This window comes from Nanorana parkeri, unplaced genomic scaffold (assembly GCF_000935625.1).
Source record: "Nanorana parkeri isolate BGI_ZX_2015 unplaced genomic scaffold, ASM93562v1 scaffold354, whole genome shotgun sequence".
Classification (NCBI taxonomy): domain Eukaryota; kingdom Metazoa; phylum Chordata; class Amphibia; order Anura; family Dicroglossidae; genus Nanorana; species Nanorana parkeri.
In genome coordinates this window covers 852,151-879,786 of record NW_017306622.1, presented here as the reverse complement: position 1 = coordinate 879,786, position 27,636 = coordinate 852,151, and the positions used below count along the sequence as shown (strand labels likewise).

Sequence of the window (27,636 nt, the reverse complement as noted above, 5' to 3'; positions counted from 1 at the left end):
ACTGGCGCTGCTACTTCTACTCCAGGAGCTCCCACACTCAAGGCTAACTAACTGTGTCCCAGTGCATGCACACATGCTTAATGTGCCTTCAGGAATGCTGAGTATGTAGTATGCAACAGTATATATCCTGGCTTTGTTTAAAATACAGTTCATTCCACACCCTGGTTGCACATTGTTGCACGCACTTATGCTAATGGTGTACCCAATTCTGTGTTGTTGTATATTATAACGCTGTATCCCGCCTCTCTTCTTTCTAGTGTGTTTGGTTTAAACGTATCCTTAACAAGATCCAGCCCACGGTTTCTGTTCTTGTCTCACTTGTCTTCCTGCACCTTTGGTACGCTTCCTGAGTCAGAGAGTACACTACCTGTGCTTACCGCTGCTACATGTTTTCTTCCTATAGCTTTCTGTTCTAAAACATGGGGAGGGGACCTCAAAGTACTGACTTTTTGCCATGCTTCTTTTGGCCCATTACGGACTCAGCTCGCCTGCACCTCACTCACATTTCCTTGTTCACCACCTCATTAAAACCAGATCATTTAGCATTACAACTGAAAACACTGAGTTCCCAGACCACGAACATAAAACATAGCGCAAAGGTGGCTGCTAGTGGTGAAGGGCAGTACAACAGTGTTCATCATGTCCTATTAGTGGCAAAACCCTTACACGTCCCTTCTTGCTCAGAATGAGTGAATCAACAAGCTTTCTAAAACAAATTAACCAAAATTTCTTGGACGATGCCAAAAAACTACAGTGTCTGTGCACAGCTCTATAACAGAAATATACAGATATATTGATGAAAAAAAAATTAAACATACTTTTTACCCTCTACTGAAAATAACAGATTATGCTTCGTAAAGGGTAGTGTAAAATTATTATGAAGCTTTTTAATATGAAAGGAGGAATGAATTTATAACCTATAATTATAATCTGTAATAACTGTATCTATAAATACAGTTTGCAGGCTTCTTTTCACCCTGGCTACAAAATAGTAAAAATTAGTACAGAAATTGCCCTGAGCAGCTTTAGAAATAAGCAAAGTTGTCATAAACAATATTTCACATGAAGAAAAAGACTGCAGAGTATCAAGTTCCACCCTTAATAATAGGCCCCAATGTGTGAAGCTAGACATTGAGGCAGAGCATGGACAGAATTTGACAGGCATAGGTTTTTTGGCAGATATAATCCATGATATGCGGTCATGCAGGACTCAAAAGTGCAAAAGTCTCACAAAAAGCTTACCTTGCTGTTAGAAGAAATGTAAAACTACAGTAGACATTTATGTCTTCCTTTTATTATCATTATTAAATAAAAATGCATTAAAACATTTACATTTGTCCTATCCAACTCATATAACTATAGCAACACACTGCCAGTAAAGCTTAAAATGCAATGAAAGGACAGGGAATCCCCACAAAATGCCCATTTATCACTTTCATTTTAATACATAAGTCTTTCTGTCTGTGCTTAGTTCCACTTGAACTGTTCCTTTAACAAGCTGTGCACCGCAGAACGATCAAATAATACAAAACACCAGCATCTCTAATTCCTCTACAAAACATTTTCGTTACAAGCATCATATTTATAACAAATATGAGAAGAAACAGAGTGAAAAGATGTTATGTAATTTTACCTGGGGCACGTTCACCATTAAAGCTGCATCCAAGCTCTGGCTGTCCTTAAAGCTTTTGTACTTCATTGATTTGCTGTCTTCCGAATGTGATGCTGTAAGAAGATGATCTGTATTGAATGCATTAAAAGAGTATACATAGCTGTCAACTGCTTAATTGTCCTGCCACACTCGTGTTTTCCCCAGACAACAGCGCAGTCTATCATGAGCAACGTGCTGGATGAAAATAATGGATTTTACAGATTGGTAAAACAATTAATATGTACAAACTTTCACACTTCAAATACAAATTTAGCAACTTGTGCTTTTTGGTTCAGAACATTAACAATGCTCTGCAATACTTACTGTCAAACACAAAGAAGAGAGCAGTTTGCATCACTGCAAAACTAATTGTCCTAATTAGTGTATTAAAAAAGATTGTGTCCGTAACAGTTAAACTGGCTCACTTTCTCAGGTATAAATGTTTATTTCCTGTGGTTCATTTGACATAGCACACAACATGAAAGTTAAAAAGGGAAATGGGCTTCTTTGACACAAAAATTGTTACCTTATACTTCTGGTTTATACATGGAAAAAGGTTTGAGAAATTAAATAGCCATTTAACAAGTAGAGCTCTTGTTCCTAAATGGGATTTTTCTCAGTCATGCTTCTTGTAACTGTAATTAGCAACTGCATAAATATGTAATCAATATCAGTGGCACAGAAAGAGGTCGGAAAGGTTCCAGCTGCAATTGCATTTGTTTTTACAGGCCTCCAGCCACCAAACAGAGATGTAACAACGATGGAGACTAAATATTTAACCTTGTGATGGGTAATTAGGCTAGCCTCACTTGCTCTACCTACTTCAACCAAGTATTACTATTGATGTGGTCAGTGATGGATCCCTACTTGGTTGATCATAAAACTATTTCCACCAATACAACTATAATAGTAACTGTTCCTCTTTATTGAGAGGGAGAATCAGTGAAAATCACATTACGTACCAACATTTCAGGATTGTGCAGGGACCCTTCCTCTGTTTGCTTCCCTGCGCAGTTCCAAAAGATTGGTAGCTGAAATACTTCTCGTTGATGTTTGAAGAATAATGAACATTTTCCTTTTAAAGGTGTGCTGGTGAGAATATTTCATGCTTGGATTGAATAGACAGCACCCTTCCTTCACTACAGCACCCTGATAATATCGGTCATTCGCTTATTCACCTGTATGGTGTACAACTTATTCCTTGCATTGCAATTGGGGCAAGTCACATGACTCCCCAGAGTCCCAGGCTCCTAGAGGCAGGCCTATACCTGCCCCTGCCACTTCTGCTAAACCTTGTGCATACCTTCCATGCCCTTTTCTTCAAGCTCCAACGTGGCTTCATTGCCCAGCATAATCACCAGTGCATGTCGTCCCTTTGACATTTTTACCGCGATTTTGCCGCAACTGGAAAAAATTTTTTCATTTTGTTTTAGCTTAAAATGGTCTCACAGGTGCATTCCATGCATTTTTGATGTGTTTTGATGAGTTTCAGGGCACTGCAGACCAGACAAATTAGGACAAGCAGTATTTTTCTAGTCTGGTCTGGAACGGACTGTGCTGGTGGGAGCAGAGGCCAGAAATACCACAGGGATAAATTGGGATGCAATTTGGGTCTGGAAACAGTCTGGTCTGGTCTGGAGGTAATCTGCATGTGGTGTGAATGGGCTCTTAAACAGTGCTTGTTGGCTTCACTGAAAAATTTTGATCTAACAATTTTTTTATTATTACATTATTGTAATGTATTTAGACTGATTCTTTTATGTGAAAACCAAAGAGGTGTACTTTAGTTTGCACACAATGTCAGTTAAAGCAACCTCACAAAAGTGTTCCTATTTAACTCTTTGTTAACACTTAGGGGTCTATTCACTAAGCTGTCGAAGGATCTAGCCATAGCTTCGGCTGATCCTTCGGCTAGCTTCGGCCCCAGGACCCCTTGGGTTCAGTAGAACCGAAGGGCTGCAGTAAGGGCTATTCACTATAGCCCGTACAGCTCCCAAAGTTGGCCGAGCGGCTCAGTCGAGCCGAAGGCATATGCCTCGGCTCGACTGAGCCGCGGTGAAAGCCCAAGCTGGCCGAATGGCCGGCCATTGCCTGGCCGACAGCCTGCTTCTGACAGCTGGGCGGAGCCAGCCGTCATCTCACGGCTGGCCTCGGCCACTTTCAGAGAGATCAGCATCTCTGGTTACCAGGTAACCAGGGACGCTGTCATTATTAGCTATTGCACCCGCCCACTGCTGCTGTCAATTAGCAGAGGGGGACCTGCAGTTCTCCATCAGGTCCCCCTCTGGTGATTGACAGCAGCAGAGGGCGCGTGCAATAGCTAGTTTGCTATTGGCTATTGCAAAGTGAAATAGCCAATAGGAAACTGTGTTTGAAGGGCCAGTACCTCTGAGCGACCAGAGGTACTGAGCGACCAGAGAGGGCGCTGTGGAGGTATGCGCCACTTTACGGTCAGTGAAAAGGGACCCCCCCAGGCATGTTTCATTTTAAGTGATGTTAAATCACTGTTACACTCCAGCGACGCACGGACATTTTTTTGAGAGAATGAGTCATGGCTTATTCATATGTAAATAGCGCCGCCCATTCATATGTAAATATCACAGTTGACACTATTTTCAGTGGGGGGCCAGTAGCCCCTATCTTCATTTTGGTTGCCCCCGTCTGCCTGACATCCTGTGTCCAGGTTTTCAAAATCCGGACTGTCCGGGTGAATCCTGGACAGGTGGGAACCCTAAGGATGACTGGTCTGGTATCTGCCCCTTCCTACAACCCTGCTCTCTGTACCAGCTGTGTACAGCACAAGGATGATGTCACTGCTACTTTTACAAGGTAAGAACTAGGACATTTGGTGCACATAAAGTGGAAAATATATCCTTTGTGGTTACTGAGGAATGTATTTAGAAACGTTGTTTGTGCCTGGAGTTCATCTATAAACACAGAACCATGTCTGAAATCTTACACATCAAATACCTAAACGATACCTTAGCTGAATTGATAAAAGTGTATGTAAACTCTTAAGATTGTAGGCTCCATGAGGGCAGGGACTGATCTGCATGAATTGTCTGCGCTATATAAATAACGATAATAAATGTAAACGCTTACAGCATAATCTAATGCAGAGCTGTGCTGGCAAATCTGGACAGCTTGCAGCTACGAGTGCTCAGATTCCGAAAACACACGTCCTGTTCTAGGGTGACAACACTGCACCTCCATACATACAGTAACAGGGTTATTTACAAAAGGGTGAAGAGTTTGGAGAAGTGGACAATCTAGGACAACATAGCTGAACTGGAAAGTGAGCTGAATTGGAGATTTTTTTCAAATCAAATCGGCTATGTTGTCCTAGAATGTTCACTTCTCCTTAGGGTCCCCACACACCTTCCGATTATCGTACGAGAATCGCGGGAAATCCCACGATCGTACGATGATCGTAAGGTGTGTGGAAGCCGTGCGACCTCTACTACTGTAAGGTCGCACGACTTTAAACTTACGGACATGTTCGAAAACCCGCCGAGCATCGTACGATGTTCGGCGGGTTTGTGGCATGTCCATACGATAACAACCGCACGGGCCAGTGTGCGCAAGCGCACACTGCCCGTTCGGCATTGCGGTCATCGGAAGCCCGTCCCTCAGGGGGCGTGGCTTGCGATCATCGCAAGTACGATCTGCCTATGCAACATAGGCAGATCGTACGTTTTTTTAAGTACCTTACAACCATCGCAAGACAGAAGTCTTGCGATGGTTGTAAGGTGTGTGCCCGGCCTAACTCTTCACCCTTCTGTGAATAGACCTGTCAGTGTTGTCACGCTAGTACAGGAAAGTGTGTTATTACTGGAATCACCATGTGAAAAGAAACGGGGGAAAAAGAACCCTAATGCAGCCACCATACATAAGGACTAGTAAGCTGCTAAATATTCAATTTTTGTTATTAATTTTAAGAAAAAAAAATGCATTTTGGTCCTCACAGGCACTCACAGACAGGGAAAAATCGCGCCGTCATGTTCTTGGTAGTATTGCCATTTAGGGAGACGCAGACAGCGTCTGTCGGCCATCTTTGATCCGGGCACCCAAATAATGGCGATGCCAGCTATCGATTCAGGCAGCTTTTTGTCTACACCTTTACTCTAATGATACGCGTTATGTTTTGTTTTTTTAATAGCATGGGGATATGAATTAACACGAAGCCGCCGCCTACAAGACTTCCAGCTATCGCCTCCCTATGTAGGCAGGTATCGCGAGAACGTAGCTCCAACACGATTCCGCCTCGCAGCGCCAGAGGGGGGCCTCACGGTCGCTTTTTTTAGGTGTCCTCATAAAATGCCTGCTCGCGATGTTTTTCTTTTCCCAAGATGGCGTCGATGAGGGAGAGCGACACCGGCCTGTGGCTTCACAACAAGCTGGGCTCGGCCGACGAGTTCTGGGCTCCCCCCAGCATCGCCTCGCTGCTCACCACTACCGTCATCGACAACGTGCGCCTGTGTTTCCACAACCTGTCCTCCGCCGTCAAGCTGAAGCTGCTGCTAGGGATACTGCACCTCCCGCGCCGCACCGTGGACGAGGTGAGAGTCCCCCTTCTGCTCCTCCCCTGCCAGGGCGGGGGGTGCTGGACAGCGACACGGGGAGGGTGTGGTGGAACTGCAAGGCCCAGCAGGGCAGCCTGACACGTAACTCCCCGTGGACCACAGAGCTTGCACTCTAGTCCATAGAGTGTGCAGGCCAAGAAGAAATTTTATTCTATGGGACTCATTCATATCTGAGCAAAATGTTACACCAAAGAACTACAGGGGCAGGATTGCACGTTTTTGGCCCCCATGAATCTTAATGGGAGCGCCTGAAAATGCACCGGAGAAGGCAATGCTCAACCTAGCCTGGTGTGTTGTGTATTGAAATCAATGGAAACGCATCCTAGCTCATGTCATGGAGTATAAATGCACATTAATGCACACCGATGCATGCTTTTCAAAGCATTTTGTACTGAATCTCAATGTGCATAATCACGCACGCTGACATGATGATGTCTCGATGTGCGTTTCGGTGCATTTCCATTGACTTCAGCTAAATTTGCCTCAAGCAGAAAGTGCCAACGTTGGTCTATGTTCACCCCTTTGCAATGCGTTTACACATGGGGTGTTGATGTGCGTTGTCAGGGTAGCCTGTTTAAATCCCTTTCACACTTTTTTTTTTTTATTTGAAAGGCACCATGACGCACGGCGGTGCACTTAAGCATGTGCATTAAGAGTTAATGGCACCACAACATGTGATTGAAGACTGAGGGCCTGTTCCTATCAGCGCAGAGGTGGGCAACTCTGGCCCAACAGCTGTTGTGGAACTACAAGACCCATGAGGCATTGCAAGACAGTTGCAGGCATGGCGCCCAGCAGAGGCATGTTGGGATTTGTAGTTTAAAAGCACAGTTGAAGGTCTGGAGTTTGCCCACCCCCTAGTCTAGGTCAGTAGGGGGCAGTACCTCCACCACCCCCCGGACTAGGTCAGTAGGGGGCAGTACCTCCACCACCCCCCGGACTAGGTCAGTAGGGGGCAGTACCCCGACCCGTCCCTCCCCCCCCGGTCTCAATCAGTTGTGGGCAGTACCCCCCTTATCACAACACAAGGCGATGTTTGTTTTACTTTTTTGTTTGTTTTCGTAACTTTATTTAAATATAAAAGTGACGTTCATTCCTATACACTGCAGCAGGGTGAAAACAGATGGCGAGCACTCTTGCGTTGCGGAACAATGTAGCCTGGCTGCGGTTTTCCTCAACTCAATGAAGGCAGGACACATAGAAAATAATTTCCTTTGCAGTGACTGGTGTTGATCAAGTGCAGTGCAAAATCAGTCATTGCACATAATGTGAATGGGCCCCAGAGGATCACAGAAGGCTGCTGATTCTTCCTCCTGAATGTATGGGTTGTATACTCGGATCAGAAAGCATCGAAGAATCAGCTGGATGCCCGGGCAGCATTTTTAGAAGAAGTAGCCAGAAATGGCAGCCTGTGTATTTCTGTGTGTCTGCATGACCTGGCCGGACTTCACTAGGATTTGGCTGCAGTCACTCAGCGGTCATCATTTCAGGTTGTTGGTAATGATGAGTTCTGGGACCCCTTTTGTGAGAGCTGATTATTTCTCATCTTATGGTGGACCTTTCCATCACTACACAAGTCTGCATGGATACTAGGAATGCACAGATACCAGTTTTTCGGTATCAAGTACCGATTTTATATATGTATATGTACTTCCGCTAGCATGGAGCCGGCAGCAAGTAATGACCCACTGACCAGCTTCCTGATTGGCCAGGAAGCCAGCTCCATGTTCTCTCGCGGCACTGCTGATTAGTGGGCATCTCCCTCTGAGCAGAAGTTCCGGTATCACAGCATTTGGGCGAGTACCAGTACTCGCCCAAATACGCTGCATCCCTAATGGATACATTCTGACATGGCACAATGTTCGGCAAAAGCTTTTTTTGTTTTTTTAAAAGTTCTCCTTTTAACCAGTTGACATCCGCGGTGTTAAACCCCCTTCCCATCCAGGCCATTTTTCAGTATTCAGCGCTGCGGTACTTTAACTGACATTTATTCCGTCATGCAGCGCTGTACGGAAATTAATTTTATACCATTTTTTTGAGCACAGATAGAGCTTTCTTTTGGTGGTATTTAATCACCACTTGGGGTTTTATTTTTAATATATTAAGGAAAAAGTACCGAAATTTTACAAAAAAATAAACTGTTTCCCCTATATTTAATGATAAAACATTTATTATTACCAAATTTTTTGGTAAAATATAAAAGACGGGGTCACGTCGGGTAAAAAGACACTAAACATGTCAAGCCTTAAAATTGCGTGCGCGCGTGAAACCTCAAAAAACGATAATACCCAAAATTGGCCCTAGGCGACGCTTTAAAAGCTTTTACCGCTCATCAGTTTAGTGTTATCAGTGATTGATGGCCCTAAAATTATTGCTCTCATTGTGACGTTCACGGTGATATGTAACACGTGCGGCATAATTGGAGCAATCGTTTTTGCGTGTAGGTGCATTTTTGCGCATCTATTTGGTGGTGGGGGACTTTTAAAACATTTTGTGGGATTTTTTTGTTTTGTGTGTGTACATTTTTATTTATTTTGTGAGCAATTTTTTAAAGTTTTTTTTTTTACACATAACTTTATTGTTATCACATAGGGTGCTCCTATGTGATAACAAATTACAGATACAGGTCCCCTTTATGGAGACATCAGGGGTCTCTAAGACCCCTAATGTCACCTAGGGACCCTCTGAGAAGCTGATGAAGCACAGATCTGCTTCATCAGCTTCTCTCTGGTTTCTGTACCGGAGAGTGACAGAGGGATGCGAAAGTGAAAAAAACTCCCCCACCCCCACGTTTACACGCCTATAAATGTAATTTTGCCGGTATGGGAAGGGAGTTTAACACCGCGGATGTCAACTGGTTAAGCTGGCCATACCCTAGTATATTTCCAAATGCCAGGGTAGCAGATGGATGCCCGTGTTTAATTCCTCTTCTATCTTCATTTTCTTAACAAGCTGTACAATTCATGGCAGTAGTTATGGCATTTCATATTGTCCAAGGCAGTGTGAGATGGAATTCACCGTTTGGCCAGAAATTGAGATAATCGGACTGTAGAGAAGTGTAATTGTGAAGGGAAGAAGCACAGCTGGAGGTATGATGTTTTCCCTTGCCCCAAGGGTAGCTCTACATGAGTTTGTTTGCTGAAAGTGTACTTTGTTTGCAGTGCCTGCTTTCCTTGAATTATTTCATGTGTCAGAGCACTTAACGACACTTTCATGTTCTGCTGGTTAAAGAAAACTAGTTTACATTGGAACCTGATAGTGTGCCGAATGACAAAATGGGAGCAAACATAATTCCTGGGATTGCATGCATTGAACTACAATGGCAGCGCTTTGATCTGTCCTGTGAAAGAAAAAGGTGCTGTAATAATAATGTTCCGTATTACAATACATTTCCAGCGAAATTTCTGAACTCACCGGCCACTTTTAGTTACACATATTCATCTGCTTGTTAAATACAAATATCTAATCGGCCAATCACATGGCAGCAACAGAATGTGTTTAGACATGTAAACCTGGTAAAGACGATCTGCTGAAGTTCAAACCGAGCATCAGAATGGGGTAGAAAGGTGATTTGTGACTTTGAGCATGGCATGGTTGTTGGTGCCAGATGGGCTGATCTGGGATTTTCACACACAACCATCTCTCAGGTTTACAGAGAATGGTCCGAATAAGTGAGTGGCAGGTCTTTGGGTGAAAATACCTTGTTGATGTTAGAGAATGGCCAGACTGCTTCAAGCTGATAGAAAAGCAACATTAACTCAAATAACCACTCGTTACAACTGAGGTCAGCAGAAGAACATCTCGAAACGCACGACACATCAAACCTTGATGTAGATGAGCTACAGCAGCAGAAGACCACACCGAGTGCCACTCCTGCCAGCTAAGAACAGAAAACTGAGACTACAATTCGCACAGGCTCACCGAAATGAGACAATTGAGGATTCAAAAACATTGCCTGGCCTGATGCGTTTCGATTTCTGGTGTGACATATGGATGGTAGGGTCAGAATTTGGCATAAACATGAAAGCATGGATCCATCCTGACTTGTGTCAATGGTTCAGGCTGGTGATGGTGTGGGAGATATTTTCTTGGCCTGCTTTGGGCCCCTTAGTACCAATTGAGCACTGTTTAAATATCACAACCTCCCTGAGTATTGTTGCTGACAATATCCATCCCTTTATGACCACAGTGTACCCATTTTCTGATGGCTACTTCCAGCAGGATAACGCTCCATGTCATAAAACTGAAATCATCTCAAACTGATTCATTGAATATGATGAGTTCTCTACTCCAATGGCCTCCACAATCACCAGATCGTAATCCAGTAGAGTACCTTTAGGATATGGTGAAATGAGAGAGTCGCATCATGGACGTGTAGCCGACAAATCCGCACAATGCTATTGTGTCAATATGGACCAAACTCTCCAAGGAATGTTTCCAACACCTTGTTGAATCTGTCACAAAGAATTAAAGGCGTTCTGAAGAGAAAAGGGGGGGTTCAACCCAGTACTAATGAGGTGGCCAGTGAGTGTATATCCAAACTGGATGGGCCAGATGTTAATAGATGCTTGAGAGGAAAATCACCTAGACCAGGGGCCAGGCTGCCAATGATTCTTAAAATTTACAGCTGGCGTCTTACGTTTGAGGTTTTCTCTAATTGTTCTCAATTGAGCTGGCTCCCTAAAAACTAAAACTGTATCTTGAATTCCATATGCAAAAGAAGAGCGTGTATACTGTACACTTCTGGACAAAGATAAAACGTCAAACCCTGCGACATCGCAGCTCATTCCGTAGATGATGCAACACCCACATATTCCATTGTACCCCCAGTAGCTGGGTCTCTGTCTTGCAACCCCCCCCTTCCCCTCCCACATGGGCTTAAATAGACCCTAAACTCTGGAGTTAAATCTTAGAAAATACATTCAAGTACTTTAACCATTAACAAAAATGTACATTATTTGTGTATCACTCGGCTGTAGATCCTCCAATCATCTCTGAATTGGTGATGACACTGTCCTTCCTTCTGGAGGGGGGCTACTTTTGTTCCCCATGGTCCCTGTGTGTTGTAGAGTAGTCCCCGCTCCAAGCTCGCTCTTGTGATGGACTACAGTCTTATTTTTATTTTACTAATTTGTAGTGAGATTGTAGTCCATCACGGGAGCGAGCTTGGAGCGGTGACTACTCTACAACACACAGGGACCATGGGGAACAGAAGTAGCCACCCTCAAGAAGGAAGGACAGTGTCAGCACCAATTCAGAGATGATTTGAGGATCTACAGCCGAGTGATACACAAATAAGATACATTTTTGTTAATAAAGTACTAGAATGCATTTTTAAGATTCAACTCCTGAGTTATGTGTCACTTTAATTTTCTTTTTTCAGGCTCGGAACATATGCTTAAAGCACAGAAAAATACCGGGTTGTTGTTGCCAGGATTTAATTGTCCTTGTACCTTCCAGTGTACTGTACTGAAAGTAAAAACAATGTTATCCGCCTTCCTTGCTGTCTTGTACTACAAAGCACCTCTCGCTACGTAGTGGAGAGGGGGAGGTGTCTGTAATCCTAATCAAGAGAGCAGCCTGGGGTAACAACACTGCTCCTCCCATAGGCACAGTATGTGAGCGTTGTCACCCTAGGACAGGAAGTGTTACTGACGGGATCAACATGTGATAAGAAAGGGGGAAGAGCCTGAAAAAACGAATGCAGCCACGACACCTAAGGACTAGTATTTGCAATATGAAATGTTTTGTTTTTGGGTTTTCTTTACTGATGTAACAATGCAGCTGTCCCTGTACAGGCCAGGCTGCTGTAAATCATTACAATACAGAGTTGAATTGAACAGTTTTCTGTGTGTGTCTGTGATCAAAATTGGAGCAGTTGTGCATGGTAACCAATCAGCTTCTCTCTTCAGTTTGTTCAGCTAAGATTTGAAAATGAAAGAAAGAAAGAAGCTGATTGGTTGCCATGCACAGCTGCTCCAGTTTTGATAAATTCCCTTTATAAACGATCCTGTAGATTGGATTAGCTGTCTAAATTCTACATTCATCCCCCCCCTCCAACCCCCCCCGCTGTTATTAGTAACATTGTGTACGGTTCGTGTAGGTGGATAGTATACTGTACATAGGGCCACCTGTGTTATGTTGTGTATGAAAGCACACACCGCACATGCAAAGTGGTTTCTGAAAGCTGAGGAAGCAGCTGAGGGTTTTTTTTTTTTTGTTTTGCTTTGTTTGTTTTTAAATTCGTTTTTTCTGTATTGTGATCTGACGTTGAGCTGATGCGTTTCATTTTTATAAACTGAAATGACGCCTAAACCCAAGAACAAAAATATCATGTAGTATAGCTTAACCAGTTCTTAGCCTGAAATGGAAAATAAATGCAACCACATGTAAGTACAGACAATACCTGTTGACTTTTGCCAGAAATGTGATGTCCTTGTCACTTCCTGTGAGCTGAAAAGAAAGCAAATACAATGTAATCTTTTATAAATGACTAAACCCATTAGCACCCATGTACTGGAGATGAACAAAGGCAGCTATGTTTGTAGTCTAACTTGGGTGGCAACTATGGCTCTCTTCATAGATCAGTGGTTCTCAACCTTTCTAGGGCCGGGACCCCTTGGTAACATTTGCCAAGTTGTGGTGACCCCCAACGGTAAAATGTAGGGATGACGCGGCTGCTACAGCCACATTTGGCGGGAGAACTGACTGCTGCGCTAGGAGAGGGCTGAGGAGGACTCTCACCGAGCACAGCAGAAATCACACAGCGACCCACAGGTTGAGAACCACTGTTCTACTTACTTTTGGAACCTGAAATACCCTTCCTAGAACAACAACAGACTCCTGACATTACCTGCGTAGAGAGTAGAAAGCACAATCTTTTTGGTAGCTGCACTGTGGATATAACCGTGTTATGTACGCCGTCAGGAAAAAAAAACACCATAGGAATGCATAGCTAGATTCCTATTGGCTATTTCACTTTGCAATAGCAAGCTAGCTATTGCACCTGCCCCCTGCTGCTGTCAATCCCTAGAAGGGGACCTGAAAGAGCATTGCAGGTCCCCCTCTGCTGATTGACAGCAGCAGAGGGCGGGTGCAATAGCTAGTTTGCTATTGCAAGGTGAAATAGCCAATAGGAATCTAGCTATGCATTTCTATGGGGGGTTTTTTTGGAGCAGAGTAAACCTTTCCGGGAGAAAGTGTTTCTCTCCTGGGTGCCCGGTAGCCGCCAGGCGACCCCTGGCAAATCGTCATTTGACCCACAGGTTGAGAACTGCTGTCATAGATGCTGTGAATGTAGCCACTCAGTGAGTTATTTACAAGATTACCTGGTGAAAACAAAGGTGGAAACCTGAAAAAAATAATGTGGTCACTTCATCAAAAGCTGAAGCCCATGTGAACAAGGCCTTGAGAGAACTGGGAGGGCTGATTAGACTCATTGAAATGGCACAAGCAGACTGCAGGCAACTCTGACTTTCTGGCAGATCAACAGGTATTTTTTACACTTCTCAAACGGATTCAACAATGGTATGAAAAGAGGAGCAAATGGTCCATTGTTACATACACTTTAGTATGTTCCCTGGTATGCATTACAATATTCTAATTGTCTGCTGAAGTTGGTTCTGTTGTGCAGGTGATCACAGGCGGGGGAAAATGAGGTATTTGTTATATATGTGCTAGCTGTATGTAAACTTCTGAAGTCCCAGCATATATTCACCTGTTACAACATCAACATTGTAATAGGAATACATACTGGAGTTGTTTCTGATAATGCAATCAAAGCTTACTAGAAAAAAAATCCCCTTTTATGTAGTGAGTGCTGCCTTCCGTCTGCCCATCAACGTCCTGGATTCCCAGTGCGCTTTGTGTCTCTTTCCCTGCTGTTTGATGAGATGCAATCTCCATTTCTCAAGACTACCTATCCCACCATGCATTGCCTCCAGCAAGCAATGATAATGTTAAATTGTTCATATGACAGACTCTGTGAGTGCTGGCACAAGGAAGTGCGTATTCACAGGGCTGAGTGAAGTTGTCAGTGCATTGAGGAAGTACATCCTATAGACCCTTGGTTCTCAACTGGTGGGTCGTGACCAAAAAGTGGGTCGTGACTCCGTGTTCAGTGGGTCGCCGTGTGCTTTCCTCTTTTTTAGGTGAGAGGCTCCTGAGCCTCCCCCTTGCACAGCACTGTCAGTTTTTGCTCCAAGCAGCCATTCAAAATATGCTGCCCAGTGCCGAGTGTCAGATTGAGGTGGGATGGGATGGAGCTACGGCCTCGAGGGAGCTCCATCCACACATGCCTTGCTTACTGCTCCCTCACCTGTCCTGTAGAGGTGACTGGACCGGGGTGACCTCACATTCTGGCTTCCGGCACCTCTACAGGGTGCGCAATGGAGGTCGTACAAGCAATGCACGCATGGATGGAGCTCCGTCACAGCACAGCAGCCTAGAACGTACAGAAATTCAATATAGAAATACAGATTTATTTTTCGTTTTTGACCATAGACACCCTTTAAGAAGTGTTTTACATAGCTGAACATTTTGTACTTGTTGCACATTTTTATATTGCTGCGAAGACGCTTCTGATAGCTCACATTAAGCTTCCATGACCTACTTTACTGCCAGAATGATTACTTGTAACGGTTGTTCTACATCCACATATACTTAGATTGAACAACGGCAGCGTAACCAAATATTTACTCTTCCAGTGTTTGCAGCAAGCACAGGCATGATCTGCTGTTTATCACACATTATGGGCCTGTTTGTAAAGCTCGCCAAAGTGATCACTTGTCATTTTACACCAGTTTGTAGCTGAATTCTGCTGCTTTTCCTCTGATTCAGAGGACGCCAACCTTTGGCCCCTCAGCTGCTGAGGAACTGCAAGTCTGACAGCCAAAGGCATGAATGGATTTGTAGTTTTATCACAGCTGGGGGGCAAAGTTTGCTTACCTCTGCTCTACTTTATTGAATGGACTGAAGCTTGTGCCTTTTTCCTCTAGGTCAGGGTTAGGCAAACTCCGGCCCTCCAGCTGTGGTGAAACATCATACATCTGACCCTGGAAGTCATGTCTGTGGTCGTCAGTCTTGCACTGCCATATGAGACTTGTAATTCTATAACAGCTGGAGGGCTCAAGTTTGTCAACCCCTACTCTAGTTTATAGAATGGAAGGAAGGGGGTGTGGGCTATAGTTTATAGTATGGAAGGAAGGGCGTGTGGGGGTTTCCTCTAGTTTATAGAATGGAAGGAAGGGGGTGTGGGGGGTTCTTCTAGTTTATAGAATGGAAGGCGGTGTGGGGCGTTCTTCTAGTTTATAAAATAGAAGGAAGGGGTTGTGGGGGTTTCCTCTAGTTTATAGAATGGAAGGAAGGGGGTGTGGGGGGTTCTTCTAGTTTATAGAATGGAAGGAAGGGGATTTCCTCTAGTTTATAGAATGGAGGAAAGGGGGTGTGGGGGTTTCTTCTGGGTTTAGAATGGAAGGAAGGTTGTGTCTGCTTTTGTTTTTTTTTTCTATATAGAATGGAAGGTTGCGAGGTGAAATACAGCTTAAAGAAAACATTGTAGTGAAAAGTAGACGCATGTAAATAAAATAAAAAAATCACCTTGATGAAAGTTTCTTCTACGTTTTCTCTCCACTGAAGATGATGGGATATGCTGGGTTTAAGTCAATCTGTAAAATGTATTTTATTGGGCTTAATTTGATTTGGATTACTGTAAAATGAGACCACAGCCAAAGGCTCAGGGGCCGTACACTGCTGCTATCATAAATTTCTCCAATAGTGTTGTGTGACTTCTCAGTTCCAGCTGGATTGCCCTCCGACTTCTAACATACTGTATTTTTGCGTGTATAAGACTATACTTTTTCTTAAAAATATTTACCTAAAAATGGAGGGGCGTCTTATACACGGGGGGCCGAGAGGAGAACCGCGGTTGCGAAACTGCTGATACCTCTGCAAACTAGCCTCACGAGTGAAACTTCCGATTGCAGAGACAAGCTAACAGGTTTCCTCCAATCATGAGCCTTATGTACCCGACGTCAGCTGATGCTGCGGAGCGCGTGTAGCCAGTGCCCAGATGCAACAAGGAGCCCATAAAAATGGCAGAAAACAAAAAAAATACCGGTACCAGTAAGCGGCTGTCTTACTCTGCAAAATTTAAACTGGATGTAATCAGTTATGCAAAAAAGCATGGAAAATATTGATTTCTGAATTTTGGGTAAGAAAAGTGGGGGGCGTCCTATACACGGGGGCGTCTTATTGACGGAAAAATACGGTATATCCAAGTTTATGACAAGGACTTCCCAGGACCTGCTGCAGTGATTACAAAGGTCTGAGTCCTACCTGTAGAACTTTCCATTTGCAGTGGGGCCATTGCAACATTGCTGTGCAGCTTATGGAGAAGAATAAAGAACTCTAGCACTGTTCTCAATACTAGGCTCTGTATGGGGAAAAGTCCACCTGAAATACCAGTTTTGGGTCAGATGTATACCCTAAATTGAGTGACTTAGGGTGCTAAAGTACCGGGTGACAATACAGAGAACATTTGGGTGACGCGGGCAGTGCATTCCCACCCTAAAACAAGTGTCGTAACAAGAACCTTCATGGCATTCTTAATTCATTCACTCCAGGTTGTAGAGAATGTAACCCTTGCAGTGGGGCTACCCCGTATTTGCAAGGGTTAACTACTCATTTTTCTCTAGAGGCTCAAACGAAGAAGAAATACCCAATCCTCAAACCCACCTGGCTGCTAGACAGTTCCCTGCAGTACAGCCTCTTCTGCTGTGGGCTCCGGCTATCTTAAGACCTATTGACGTCAACACGTCTAATACAGTCCATTCACTTGTATTTAAACATGAGGACGCAAAGGGAGAGGTGAGTGGTTACTGCCGCAGGACTGAGGGGCCCAGACCAACTAATCGATAATGAGAATCGTTGTCAACTATTTTCATCATCAATTAGTGGAATGCAGCCCTACATATTATCCCCATAGCTGGAAGTACAGGACAGGGAAGATATGTACAAGCACATTGTAGACTGACTTTTTAAAATGCACCACACAGGTATTTATGCATTTTGGTTCGAGGTATTCGGCTATTTTCAGTTTTCTTTTTGCCTTTTGTATTGTTGGTTTCTTCAAAACAACAAAACCGGCGAATGAATAGCCCCAACTTACTGTTTAATTGTCAACTGGAGCAGGCAGTGATCATGGAGTCTTTGGTCACCTTTAGTGTGAGTGTCCTTGGTTGACCACTGCAAGGTGTTGGGGGAACTATAATGCTTCTTTTATACTATGCAGAAGTACCTTGCCAAGATTTCACCAATAGTTGTAAATGTGTGGAACAAGAACCCCATGTTTTTAATACGAGCTTTGCGCACACTTTCAACCCCTTTAAAAATGACCACATCGACTTGGCTGTTCAGCTGCTAAGCCCATGTGAAGGACATCTACCAGCACAGCAGAGCACATGATTACTGCTAATGGATTTCCTCTCTTGTTTGCCATCTTGCACTTGTCTTTAGGGATTCCAGCTTATTACTTTCGGTTGCACCAGTGCATGATGAAATGGCAGGAAAGTTGGGATACATATTTTCATAAACAACCAGTACAATGGCTCTGTAACAATTAGAGCGCTGTATATAGATGTTTGTCTTCCCATTATAATATCCTCTGGCGGCCATCTACCTTGTTGGGTTGACATTATTTTTTTTGTATGCAGTCATTGTATGTTGTCGGGTTTTATTGACAGGAGTGTGAACTAGGGATAAATGCATTCAGGTTAAAACTTGTGCGCATTTTCCGTTTCTCACTATATGGTCTTTTGTGTATCACTTGACATTAAATCCTCAAATAATCTCTGAATTGGTGCTGACACTGTCCTTCTTTCTGGAGGGGGGCTACTTTTGTTCCCCATGGTCCCTGTGTGTGTTGTAGTCACTACTCCAAGCTCGCTCCCATGATGGACTACAATCTCAGTACAAATTAGTAAACTATTGTAGTCCAAAACAAGTGTGAGCTTGGATCGGTGATTACTTTACAACACACACAGGACCATGGGGAACAAAAGTAGCCCCCCTCCAGAAGGAAGGACAGTGTCCGCACCAATTCAGAGATGATTGGAGGATCTAAAGCTGAGTGATACACAAATAAGTTACATTATTGTTAATAGTTGGGGTACTTGAATGTATTTTTTTTAAGATTTAAAGAACTATGGGGTTAAGGCTTTTCCCCATAGTTCTCAGGGTAACGGGAGGACACAAACTAGCGTCCTCCTGTCACCCTAAGCTCAGTATACCGCGAGCTACAGCTTGCGGAATACTGAGACGCCACAGTATACCGCGAGCTAATGCTCGCGGTATACTGAGACGCCGCAGCTGAAGCTGATCCCGACAATTATGTCTGGATCCGCCCAGCTGCGTGAGTGACAGCTGGCTCTGCCTATCTAGAGGCAGAGCCCGCTGTACCCTCCCCTGTCCGATCCGCCAGTCAGCGCTGGCGGGGAGGGGGGATTTCAGCCCCTCCCCTGTCACGGCAGAGGGCTGTGACAGGATCGAGAGGTGAGCGAACGCCGTTGTGTTCGCTCACCTCCCGATCTACTCAGCCGTGGCGGGGAGGGGGGATTTCGGCCCCTCCCCTGTCACGGCAGAGGGCTGTGACAGGATCGAGAGGTGAGCGAACGCCGTTGTGTTCGCTCACCTCCCGATCTACTCAGCCGACCTGTGACAGTCTCATTTTCACAGGTCAGCTAGAACTATGAGGTGAGTGAAAAGCTGGGTGTCGCATCATCTACAGAATGAGCCTCTATGTCGCAGGGTTTAACATTTTATCTTTGTCCAGGAGAGGTGTACAGTATATAGTCTCTTCTTTGCAGGTAGATGTCTGTTTTCCTGACATGGTTTTTCTAAATAGTTATCTAAAAAAGAAATGTCTATATTTTTGTTATTCACGATTGTGCCTCTACGTTTTCTTTTCATTTAATTGTTCTGTAGCCACAGTTTATAATGTTGGGGGGTTTTATGTCATTTTCAGGCCTAAAATGTGGAATATAACATGGGTGCAAAAAATGAAAAAAGGGCCTCAGTCATGAAGGGGTTAAAGTAGGATTGATTTTCCTTTTACAGATGAAGATGGCATTGACAGAAATCATCCAGCTGGCCACTCTGGACTCTGACCCCTGGATTCTTATGGTGGCAGACATCCTGAAATCCTTCCCAGACACAGGCTCACTAAACCTTGATCTTGAGGAACAGAATCCTAATGTGCAGGATATTTTGGGGGAGCTCAGAGAGAAAGGTGATGCAGTTGGGTTACTTTCTACTTTTGTCTGACAGATCGGTTTCTGTTTTTTTCCTGAAAGGTAACTGTCTTTGTTATTTATCCAGTAAGTGAATGTGAGGCCTCTGCCATGCTGCCGCTTGAGTGCCAGTACCTGAACAAGAATGCCCTCACCATGCTGGCCGGTCCGCTGACTCCTCCTGTCAAACATTTCCAGCTAAAGAGAAAACCAAAAAGTGCCACACTCAGAGCAGAGCTTTTACAGAAGTGTAAGTTGAATCCATGGGGGTGATTTACTAACCTAAACACACGCACGCACCAGGTGCGTGTGATTTTCACACAGCAAAACGTATTTATCAACCAAAAAGTATCAAAAGCATATTTCCACTAATGCCATGTATGGAAAAATCATGCACATGATTCATATATAATGCTGCTTCACAGTTTAGACAAAAATGGTTAGCTCATGCATTTACATTCCTTGCATTCATCAACGCAAGCAACACAACATAGAGCTAATTTACCCAACATCACCTTGGAATTCCTTCAGGGCTTTGCACAACACACCTGCTGGGTGTGTACACACTACAAAGGTGTTTAGATTCCACCCATAGATCATGCTGGGAGGGAACACACTACAGAGGTGTATACATGTTCGTGGTGTGTTTATAAGGTTAGTAAATCAACCCCCATGTGTATGTATTGTGTGTAATCCCAGGCTTTAGATTTGGATAGGTTTGGGATTTCTTTTTGCAGTTTGCTTCAAGCATTTATGTGATCGGTGAAACTGCTATAGCATTCCTAGTCCACTGAATTCACTTGGTAATGATTTAGAAAGATTTGTCAGTAAACAAGAAAAACGGGCAGAAGATTGAACTGACAAATCATTACACCGCACACTTTAAAACGCAGTTTAAAATCATTAGGTTTCCTAACCTGTCCAGCTTTCTTCTTTGCTTTTTTGTTTTTTTTTTACTTTGAAAATATTTCCTCATGCTTCTGGGGGGTTTATGTTTTGAAGGTTGTGGTTGTCTCCATTGCCAGGAAGTTGAGTCCTTGGTAAGGAAGTGAAATCAAAATCAGATGAGTGCACAGAGGAGATCGTCCTGGCTAATAAAGCGCACAGCAGACAACTTTTAGCTTTTGCAGAACCTTTTAGGGCTAGTTCACACCAAGTGCGTTCCAGGAGCAGGGCAGTTACAGACCGGATCCAAACCTGCGTCCAATGTATTCCAATGGTATTTTGGGCTCTAGTTCACACCGCAGCCTTCAGTTCCAGAGCATGTAAAAAAACTGCAGCATGCCCTATTTACCTGCTCTGGAACGCATGCAAACGCATTGAAAGCCCATTTTAAACTACCAAAAACGGCAAAAAGTGCAGTATAACTCACTGCACTGCGTGTGCAGAAACTCCTGCAGATCTGGTCTTCATTTGGTGTTAACAAGCCCTTAAAAGTTTTAGATGACTGAAACACTCCCTTTTATCAGGCACTTTGCTGCCATGGATGTAGCATGCATTCTAAAGGTCATACTTCAGCTTACATCAGAGGCTTTTTAGACAGTGTCTAGTGTCATGGTAGGTTTTTTATTTTGCCTCCCCCAGCAAATGTGAATTTCCTCCATAATTTGCTCTGCACTTCCACACTGGGCTTAGATAGATTTGCACTGTCCGTGTTGCCTAAAATGCAAGGGAGTGCGTATTGAAACTAAACCATATGATCATTTGGCAGCAATTACCTCTCCAAGGAATGTTGCAGATACATGGCTTCATCCTGAAAGCCTGTCTTCTAACAATTCTGTCGAGGAAGACAGACCATTGTACTTGAAAATGTTTGTTTTGCTTTTTTAGCTACAGAAACTGCACAGCAACTTAAGAAGACTGCCGGGGTTCCATTTCATGCTAAAGGAAGAGGCCTCGTCAAAAAGTTGGACACAACTAGTGAGTATATTATGATATTAAATCAGATCGAGGTGGTAGATCAGTGAAGGGAGGGCTGTATATATAATTCAAAGTGAAGATACTTAAAAAGCTTTAAATGGCCTGGATGGGAAGGGGGTTTAACACCGCGGATGTCAACTGGTTAAAATCATAATTCCAAACATGGCAGCTTCATTTTAAATTGCCAAAAATGTCTCCAGTGGTTTTGTGACTGCGTCTATATCTTCTGTGTCCCAGGGTGCAAGGATTTGAGGGTGGATACTAAGGATGCACCGATACCAATGCTAGTATCGGTGCCTCTATCTTCCTGATTAGCCAGAAAGCTGGCTCCATGCTTCCTAGTCACCTGGTGACAAGGGAGCATGGAGACTGCTTCCCAGCTAATCAAGAAGCCGGGTGGCGAGTCATTACACGCCGCCTGACATCCTTAATGCGACTTCCGGTATCGGTGCATCCCTAGTGGATACACCTAATAAAACGCTGCTGCTTTGGCTGTGTGCATTATTAACAGTGAGGCTCCCTCTGGAAGCTTCTGCCAATTAACACAGCGTGGAGGGGACATGGCAGATAAATGGACCATGGGATATACTTGCACGGTGTCCTGTGTCTCCAAGCAGAAAATATAGATATGCAAACTGACCATGCCAGCACAGATCAGCTTCCTTTTTGGAGCGGATTTTGCCGCGATTCCAGCTTGCTCAATGCAAGCATTTGCGCAAAATGCAAATCGCGCAACAAACGCGTGATTTGCGAATCGCGCAGTGTGAATGGGGCCTGAATATTTGTCTACAACCAGTCATACGAATTAAATATCCCCCTTGAATAAAACTGCCATTTTGTAAACTAGTGGTTTGTTTTTTGTTTTGTATAGCTCCACTCAAAGGTATACCAAAGCAGGCACCCTTTAGAAGTCCTACAACCCCCAGTGTGTTCAGTCCTACTGCCAACAGAACCCCCATAGCACCTTCCAGGACGCCCATCCGCCGAGAGAGGGGAGTAAAGGTAGGTGAATGTCCTGAATGAATAACGTGTTCCCCATTATGGGATAGAGAGGCAGTAGTTTACTTTACATGACCTGAATGGGCTTCTCCGTCCTGCTGCCAGCTACTTTACAGCAAGTACAAGTGGTACATCAGAAATTAATGCACGTGTTCGCTTGCAGCTCTTGGATATATCTGAATTGGATATGGTGGGAGCAGGACGAGAGGCCAAGAGAAGAAGGAAGACTGTTGGTGAGTACTAACTGCATTATTGCTGCTCCAAAATTTTAGATGTTACCCATGGGGCTCATTGGGTTTGGCCCTGAGGTATCTTGTGATTGAAGAATGTGTAATTTCATGTAAATAAAAGCTTGTGCCTAAGTGTTGGTGGCATTATGGTGGCAGCTGCCAAAGAAGAGCTGCCACTTTTGAAATGCTCTATTATCTTTTTTTTTTTTTTTTCTTTTTGCTGGAGTTCTGTTTTGTGGTGTACCTTAGTAGGGTAGATGCCTTTTTTATGGTGCTGTAGTGGTGGTCACGTGAATGCTCCGTTCCTCTACGGCAGGGGTAGCCAAACTCCGGCCCTCCAGCTGTGGTGAAACTACAAATCCCATGATGCATCTCTTTCCGGGAGTCATGTCTGTGAGAGTCTTGCAATGCCTCATGGGATTTGTAGTTCCACCACAGCTGGAGGGCTGGAGTTTGGCTACCCCTGCTCTACGGGATGGAGACTGCAAGTTATTTTGTCGTCCAGGAGTCGCTGTCAGGAGGACTGGGTGGGGGGATTGACAGCTGTGATCCGACTTTGGGACTACAGACACCATTGGCACGGCATCCTGTACCTCCCAATTCAGAAGAAAAGAAGCAAACTGACTGCTCTAGGACTGATGTGCTTAATGTGGTCAGTAACACAGGAAGGTGTTATTTGCTGAGGGTATGGGCAGGATTAGCAGGTATGTTATAGTTACTGCACATAATTTTAGTATTTCTTGGGGGAAAGAGCCTACTGAATTATTAAGGAGGTTTTAAAGTTGAGGGGTAATATTCACTTTAAGCTTACGATTTAAGAGAGCCGAGTAGAGATTGTTGGGTTCTGTTACTCGGGTCCCTGTTGGTGAGAATTGCTCTCTTCCTTTCCTGCAATGGAAGGTCAGTGGATGTCTCCACAATGTAGACAGCATTTCTCATTTAATTTTTTTCCTCTCTTTTTTTCATACCAGTGGTGTGTTTGCTGCTTGGGTCTTCGTGTATCCTTCTTTCTCGTAAATTGTAAAAAAAAATTCTCATTTTCTTTATCAACAGAAACTGACGTGGCAGAAAAGCCTCCGAAAGAAGAAACTGTTGTGGAAAGCGCCACCCCAGATTACGCTGCGGGTCTGGTGTCTACACAGGTACGTTGGTATCTCTTATTGCAATATCATTGTGGTAAATGAAGATGAGTGGTGTGCTTGCAAGTTGTCAGGTAATTTTTAAGGATGTTGCTGGCCCTGGATTAGCTTCTACATTAAGCTAGAAGGGTATTTGGGTAAAGGATGATGAAATATATACTAAATTTATTGCATATTCTTTGCAGAAACTTGGCACGCTGAACAATGAAAGTGCCCTGCCATCTACCAGTTACTTGCCAGCCACTCCCAGCGTGGTACCATCTTCATCCTATATACCGGCATCTGAGACCCCACAAGGTACGCACATTTCTTATAGTTCTGTATATTGACTACTTTTTATAGAAAAACCAAAAACATATTGCTTAACATGTGGCATTAGAGACCGACTGTCATATTCTAGAGTAATGGAAATTGCTAATTATGGAAGATCTTGGCTGAAGAAGCCAAATTTAGGATTTTTTGTTTTTGATTTTTTTTTTATTGTTTCACAACTGTTTTTGTTCTGGAGATTTTATATGCACACTTTCTATGGTTGTAATTTTTTTACATGAGAACCAACTGGAATGTTATGCAAAGACCATACTTTTGGTGCCGAGCTAGTCAGTCAGTCAGCGTAGCAGACCCACATGTCTGTCCTCACTGATGACTGACTAGCAAGGGGAGAGTATGTCTGTACTGGGATTCCATGGCGTTTTGGGAGCAGGTAGAGCTCTGTACACTAGAAAGCACCCTTTTTAAACTAAAATGATTGTACACTGCTCTCATCTTCTGCATGTTATCTATGGCTAGCCTAAGGCTGTATTGCAATTTAGATCTCTTGCCACTGATTGTCAGTATTGACAGGCTTTTGTTTGCGTCAGAACTGCTTCTTTCCCATACAAGCCATTGGAAATGCAAATGCACCGATCCGTGAATTCTAAATGATCTTGGGTGTCACCCAGAAGAAAACATATTGCCAGCACAACTCAATCTTGTGCAGTAAATTGATGTTAATTCAGCATACTGAAGAAGTGCACCATTTTGAAACCGCTGGGGGGGGAGGGGGGTCCTTTCAAATGTGACATGATGTCACTTTGATGGAAGGATCGCTGGTGGTTTCAAAATGTTGCACTTTTTCTGTATACTAAAACAAAATGTCAGTAAATGTTATTTTTACTGCAAAAGATTGAGGTATGATGGCAACATGTTGCTGTGGTGCCATGCACTAACTTTTGAGTACATAACATTTGGGCTGTTCCAGTTTTGTGTGTCATGGTGTGGTATATGTTGCAGCTGTGTAAATACAATAGCCGGCGCTGCAGAGTCCTCTACCCGCTCTGTTGGCTTGAATGAGGGAATCGAGAAAAAGAGAATGTATGGCTAGCATTAGAGTGATGGCTGAATTGAGGAAAATGGCAGGTCTGTGATGGTGCAGCAAGGTAGACAATCATTAACATTGGTATGGCCTGACTGTGTACATTGTGGTTTCCGTAGTCCTGTTTTATTAAACAATTGGTAAACCTCCAATAAGTCTGTGGAAGTTTTGATACAATAGTCGGATGGGGAGTAAGAAGGAAGCACAGGCACTGTGTGGTTTTGAGGTTAAATTAATTTATCTTTCTATTTGCACAGCTGGGTCAGTTCGGGAAGCATTACAAACCACGAGACAAGCAGAGGAACCCGCTCCTCCTCCCAACAACACTCTTGCACAGTTCAAACAACGGACGCCAATGTATCACAGCAACCCCAATACTCCAGCCACCACCCCAACACCTGCAGCCACCCCTACCTCTCCACTGACACCTGCTGTAACTCAGGTGGCAACACCTGCGGCGCAGGCACCTCAGATCACTAACACACAGACACAGCATCCACCCAGGAAAAGTCTCTCTCTTACAGTAAGTCACCTTTTTTGTGCTGACATCACTATTTTATGTGATGACTGCAAGATCACAGAAGACTATAGTTACTATAATGGCTTGGTTATTTTTGGAACAGGGGTTTTGGCAACGCAAATTTTTGGCATACGCAACCTCTATTGCAAATGTAACCACTAAAGCTACCCTTAAGTCTGTTCTCTAAAAAGTAATATTCCAATCACAATGAATAAACCATGAGACGCATCAAGAAAGCCTCCCTGCCTGTTAAGTGCTTCAGTTTCATTCAGACATAGCTGTAGTATACCAGCTCATTTAAACCCAACTCTGGTCAAAACATGAACCCCTTCTCACCCCTTCTAACTTGTCCTGCATGGTTTTTTGTTTTGTTTTGTTTTTCTTCCTTGCCTTATAAAGCAAGTTATACTTTCCTAAATACAACATCGGGGTCCCTCACCAGTCCCATTTCCAGGTATGGGGACCTCATTTCATTTTAATTCTATTTTAGAAACTGAATTGAACACTGAATTGTCCTATGAATAGGCTCTATTTTCCGAATTCACCTGCAAGTGGCCAGAGGACTGAATCACATACAATTAGAGGTCACCTCACTTCACTCACTGCAGAGCCGCAGTGTATGGGTTTGCCGCAGCCAGGTGCTTGGTAGTCGGGAGACCTGGCAGGGAAGAATCCCAGCAAACCTGCCGGTTAAATGTCTGATTTTAATTATCTCATTTTTTTTGTTGAGCTTTTATATTTTCTGCATGGCTTTGTTTTAATTTTACATTGTATGAAAATGTTTCTGTGATTTCAAATGCAACAGATTTATGCTGCAAACTGATGTGTATTCACTGTTTATCTATACAGAGGGAACAGATGTTTGCAGCACAAGAAATGTTCAAGACTGCAAACAAGCTTACAAGGCCAGAGAAGGCTCTAATCTTGGGATTTATGGCAGGTTCAAGAGGTAGGTTCCAGAGCCTTTATATATCAAGTGTATAGCTGAGCTGTAGATCATACTGCAGGAAACTGCTCAATCCCTGTTTAGGTATCTTGGATGGCTATTGCCCTCCCCAGTCCATTGAGAGCATCTACACAGCCAGTAAAGGTGCTCTCATTGGACAAGAAGAATAAAGCTAGAGGGGGGGGAGGGGCAGAGCTTCGGAGACTGTGCTTAGCCCTGAGACTGTTATGGACTGTGTTCCAAATTTAGATCGTATCAAGGCTCCGTACTTATATCTGCCGCCTGGCCGGATTCAATAGAGTATACTCTCGGAGATAAAATGAAATCACGCCAACTCAGTCGGTGTTAAAATCACTTCTGCTTTATTGTTCTCCTTTTTAGGGTTTTTATTTAACAGGTGAACGTGTATATTTGAGCGTAGCATTGCAGAAAAGTATTTTAGTTTATATATTCTAGCTTATCATTGGTTAGATCCATTTTTGCATAACTTCCTGCCAAGATGTTTATAGATGTTTATATCTTTCGTCTTGGGTGCGTTGTCTGAAGAGGAGGCGCCAACTTGGTTCCTATTTCTACTGCGTACTTCGGATCTGGGGGGGGGGGGGCACCAATTTCTGAGCAAGGTTTTGAGGAAGGCAAACGAGCAAAAAGCAAATTAACATATATATTACAATTGATCTATTGAGATAGGCATTTTGTCATAATCATGCTTAACCACATCCATTACAAGACTAACAGCCATTAAGGTGACCTTCTATGCCTTAGTTTCCTAGTTCATTCATTTCACTTTTCTACTTGAATCTGTGAAAAATTGAGCCTTGTGTTTTTCAAATGGATTTTTTTGAGGATGAAAAGTATTATTGAATACAAAAAGAAATCCAATCATAATTTTGATCAAAGTTGAATTGGCTTAAAAAAAATAACTAAAACTGTGGCAAATAGCATCTAAATAATCAAGTGTGTGTGTGTATGCACACATATATAATGTGTGTGTGATTATACATTGAT

General features: G+C 43.6%; 2 protein-coding genes across 3 annotated transcripts in view; one reads left to right on the top strand and one right to left on the bottom strand.

Annotated features, from left to right (window-relative positions):
* LOC108788837 overlaps positions 1 to 3,033 on the bottom strand; it is a 34,414-nt gene extending 31,381 nt beyond the window's left edge. Inside the window, exons 1-2 of the mRNA XM_018558716.1 lie at positions 2,955 to 3,033; positions 1,634 to 1,740 (exon numbers count right to left, since the gene is read on the bottom strand). Of these exons, the coding sequence (XP_018414218.1) occupies positions 1,634 to 1,740; positions 2,955 to 3,033 (186 nt within the window). The remainder of the gene's footprint in view (positions 1 to 1,633; positions 1,741 to 2,954) is intronic.
* A 607-nt stretch (positions 3,034 to 3,640) lies between these two features.
* Positions 3,641 to 27,636, top strand: part of NELFA (negative elongation factor complex member A) — a 25,598-nt gene continuing 1,602 nt past the window's right edge. The window contains exons 1-11 of one of the 2 annotated variants that reach the window (XM_018558719.1): positions 3,641 to 3,649; positions 6,001 to 6,210; positions 19,348 to 19,519; positions 19,609 to 19,770; positions 21,351 to 21,440; positions 22,312 to 22,442; positions 22,603 to 22,672; positions 23,723 to 23,811; positions 23,994 to 24,105; positions 25,420 to 25,685; positions 26,532 to 26,631. In XM_018558719.1, the coding sequence (XP_018414221.1) occupies positions 6,001 to 6,210; positions 19,348 to 19,519; positions 19,609 to 19,770; positions 21,351 to 21,440; positions 22,312 to 22,442; positions 22,603 to 22,672; positions 23,723 to 23,811; positions 23,994 to 24,105; positions 25,420 to 25,685; positions 26,532 to 26,631 (1,402 nt within the window). In that variant the 5' untranslated portion in view covers positions 3,641 to 3,649. Of the gene's footprint in view, positions 3,650 to 5,871; positions 6,211 to 19,347; positions 19,520 to 19,608; positions 19,771 to 21,350; positions 21,441 to 22,311; positions 22,443 to 22,602; positions 22,673 to 23,722; positions 23,812 to 23,993; positions 24,106 to 25,419; positions 25,686 to 26,531; positions 26,632 to 27,636 lie in introns of those variants that run through there. The other variant, XM_018558718.1, reaches the window with a different exon arrangement.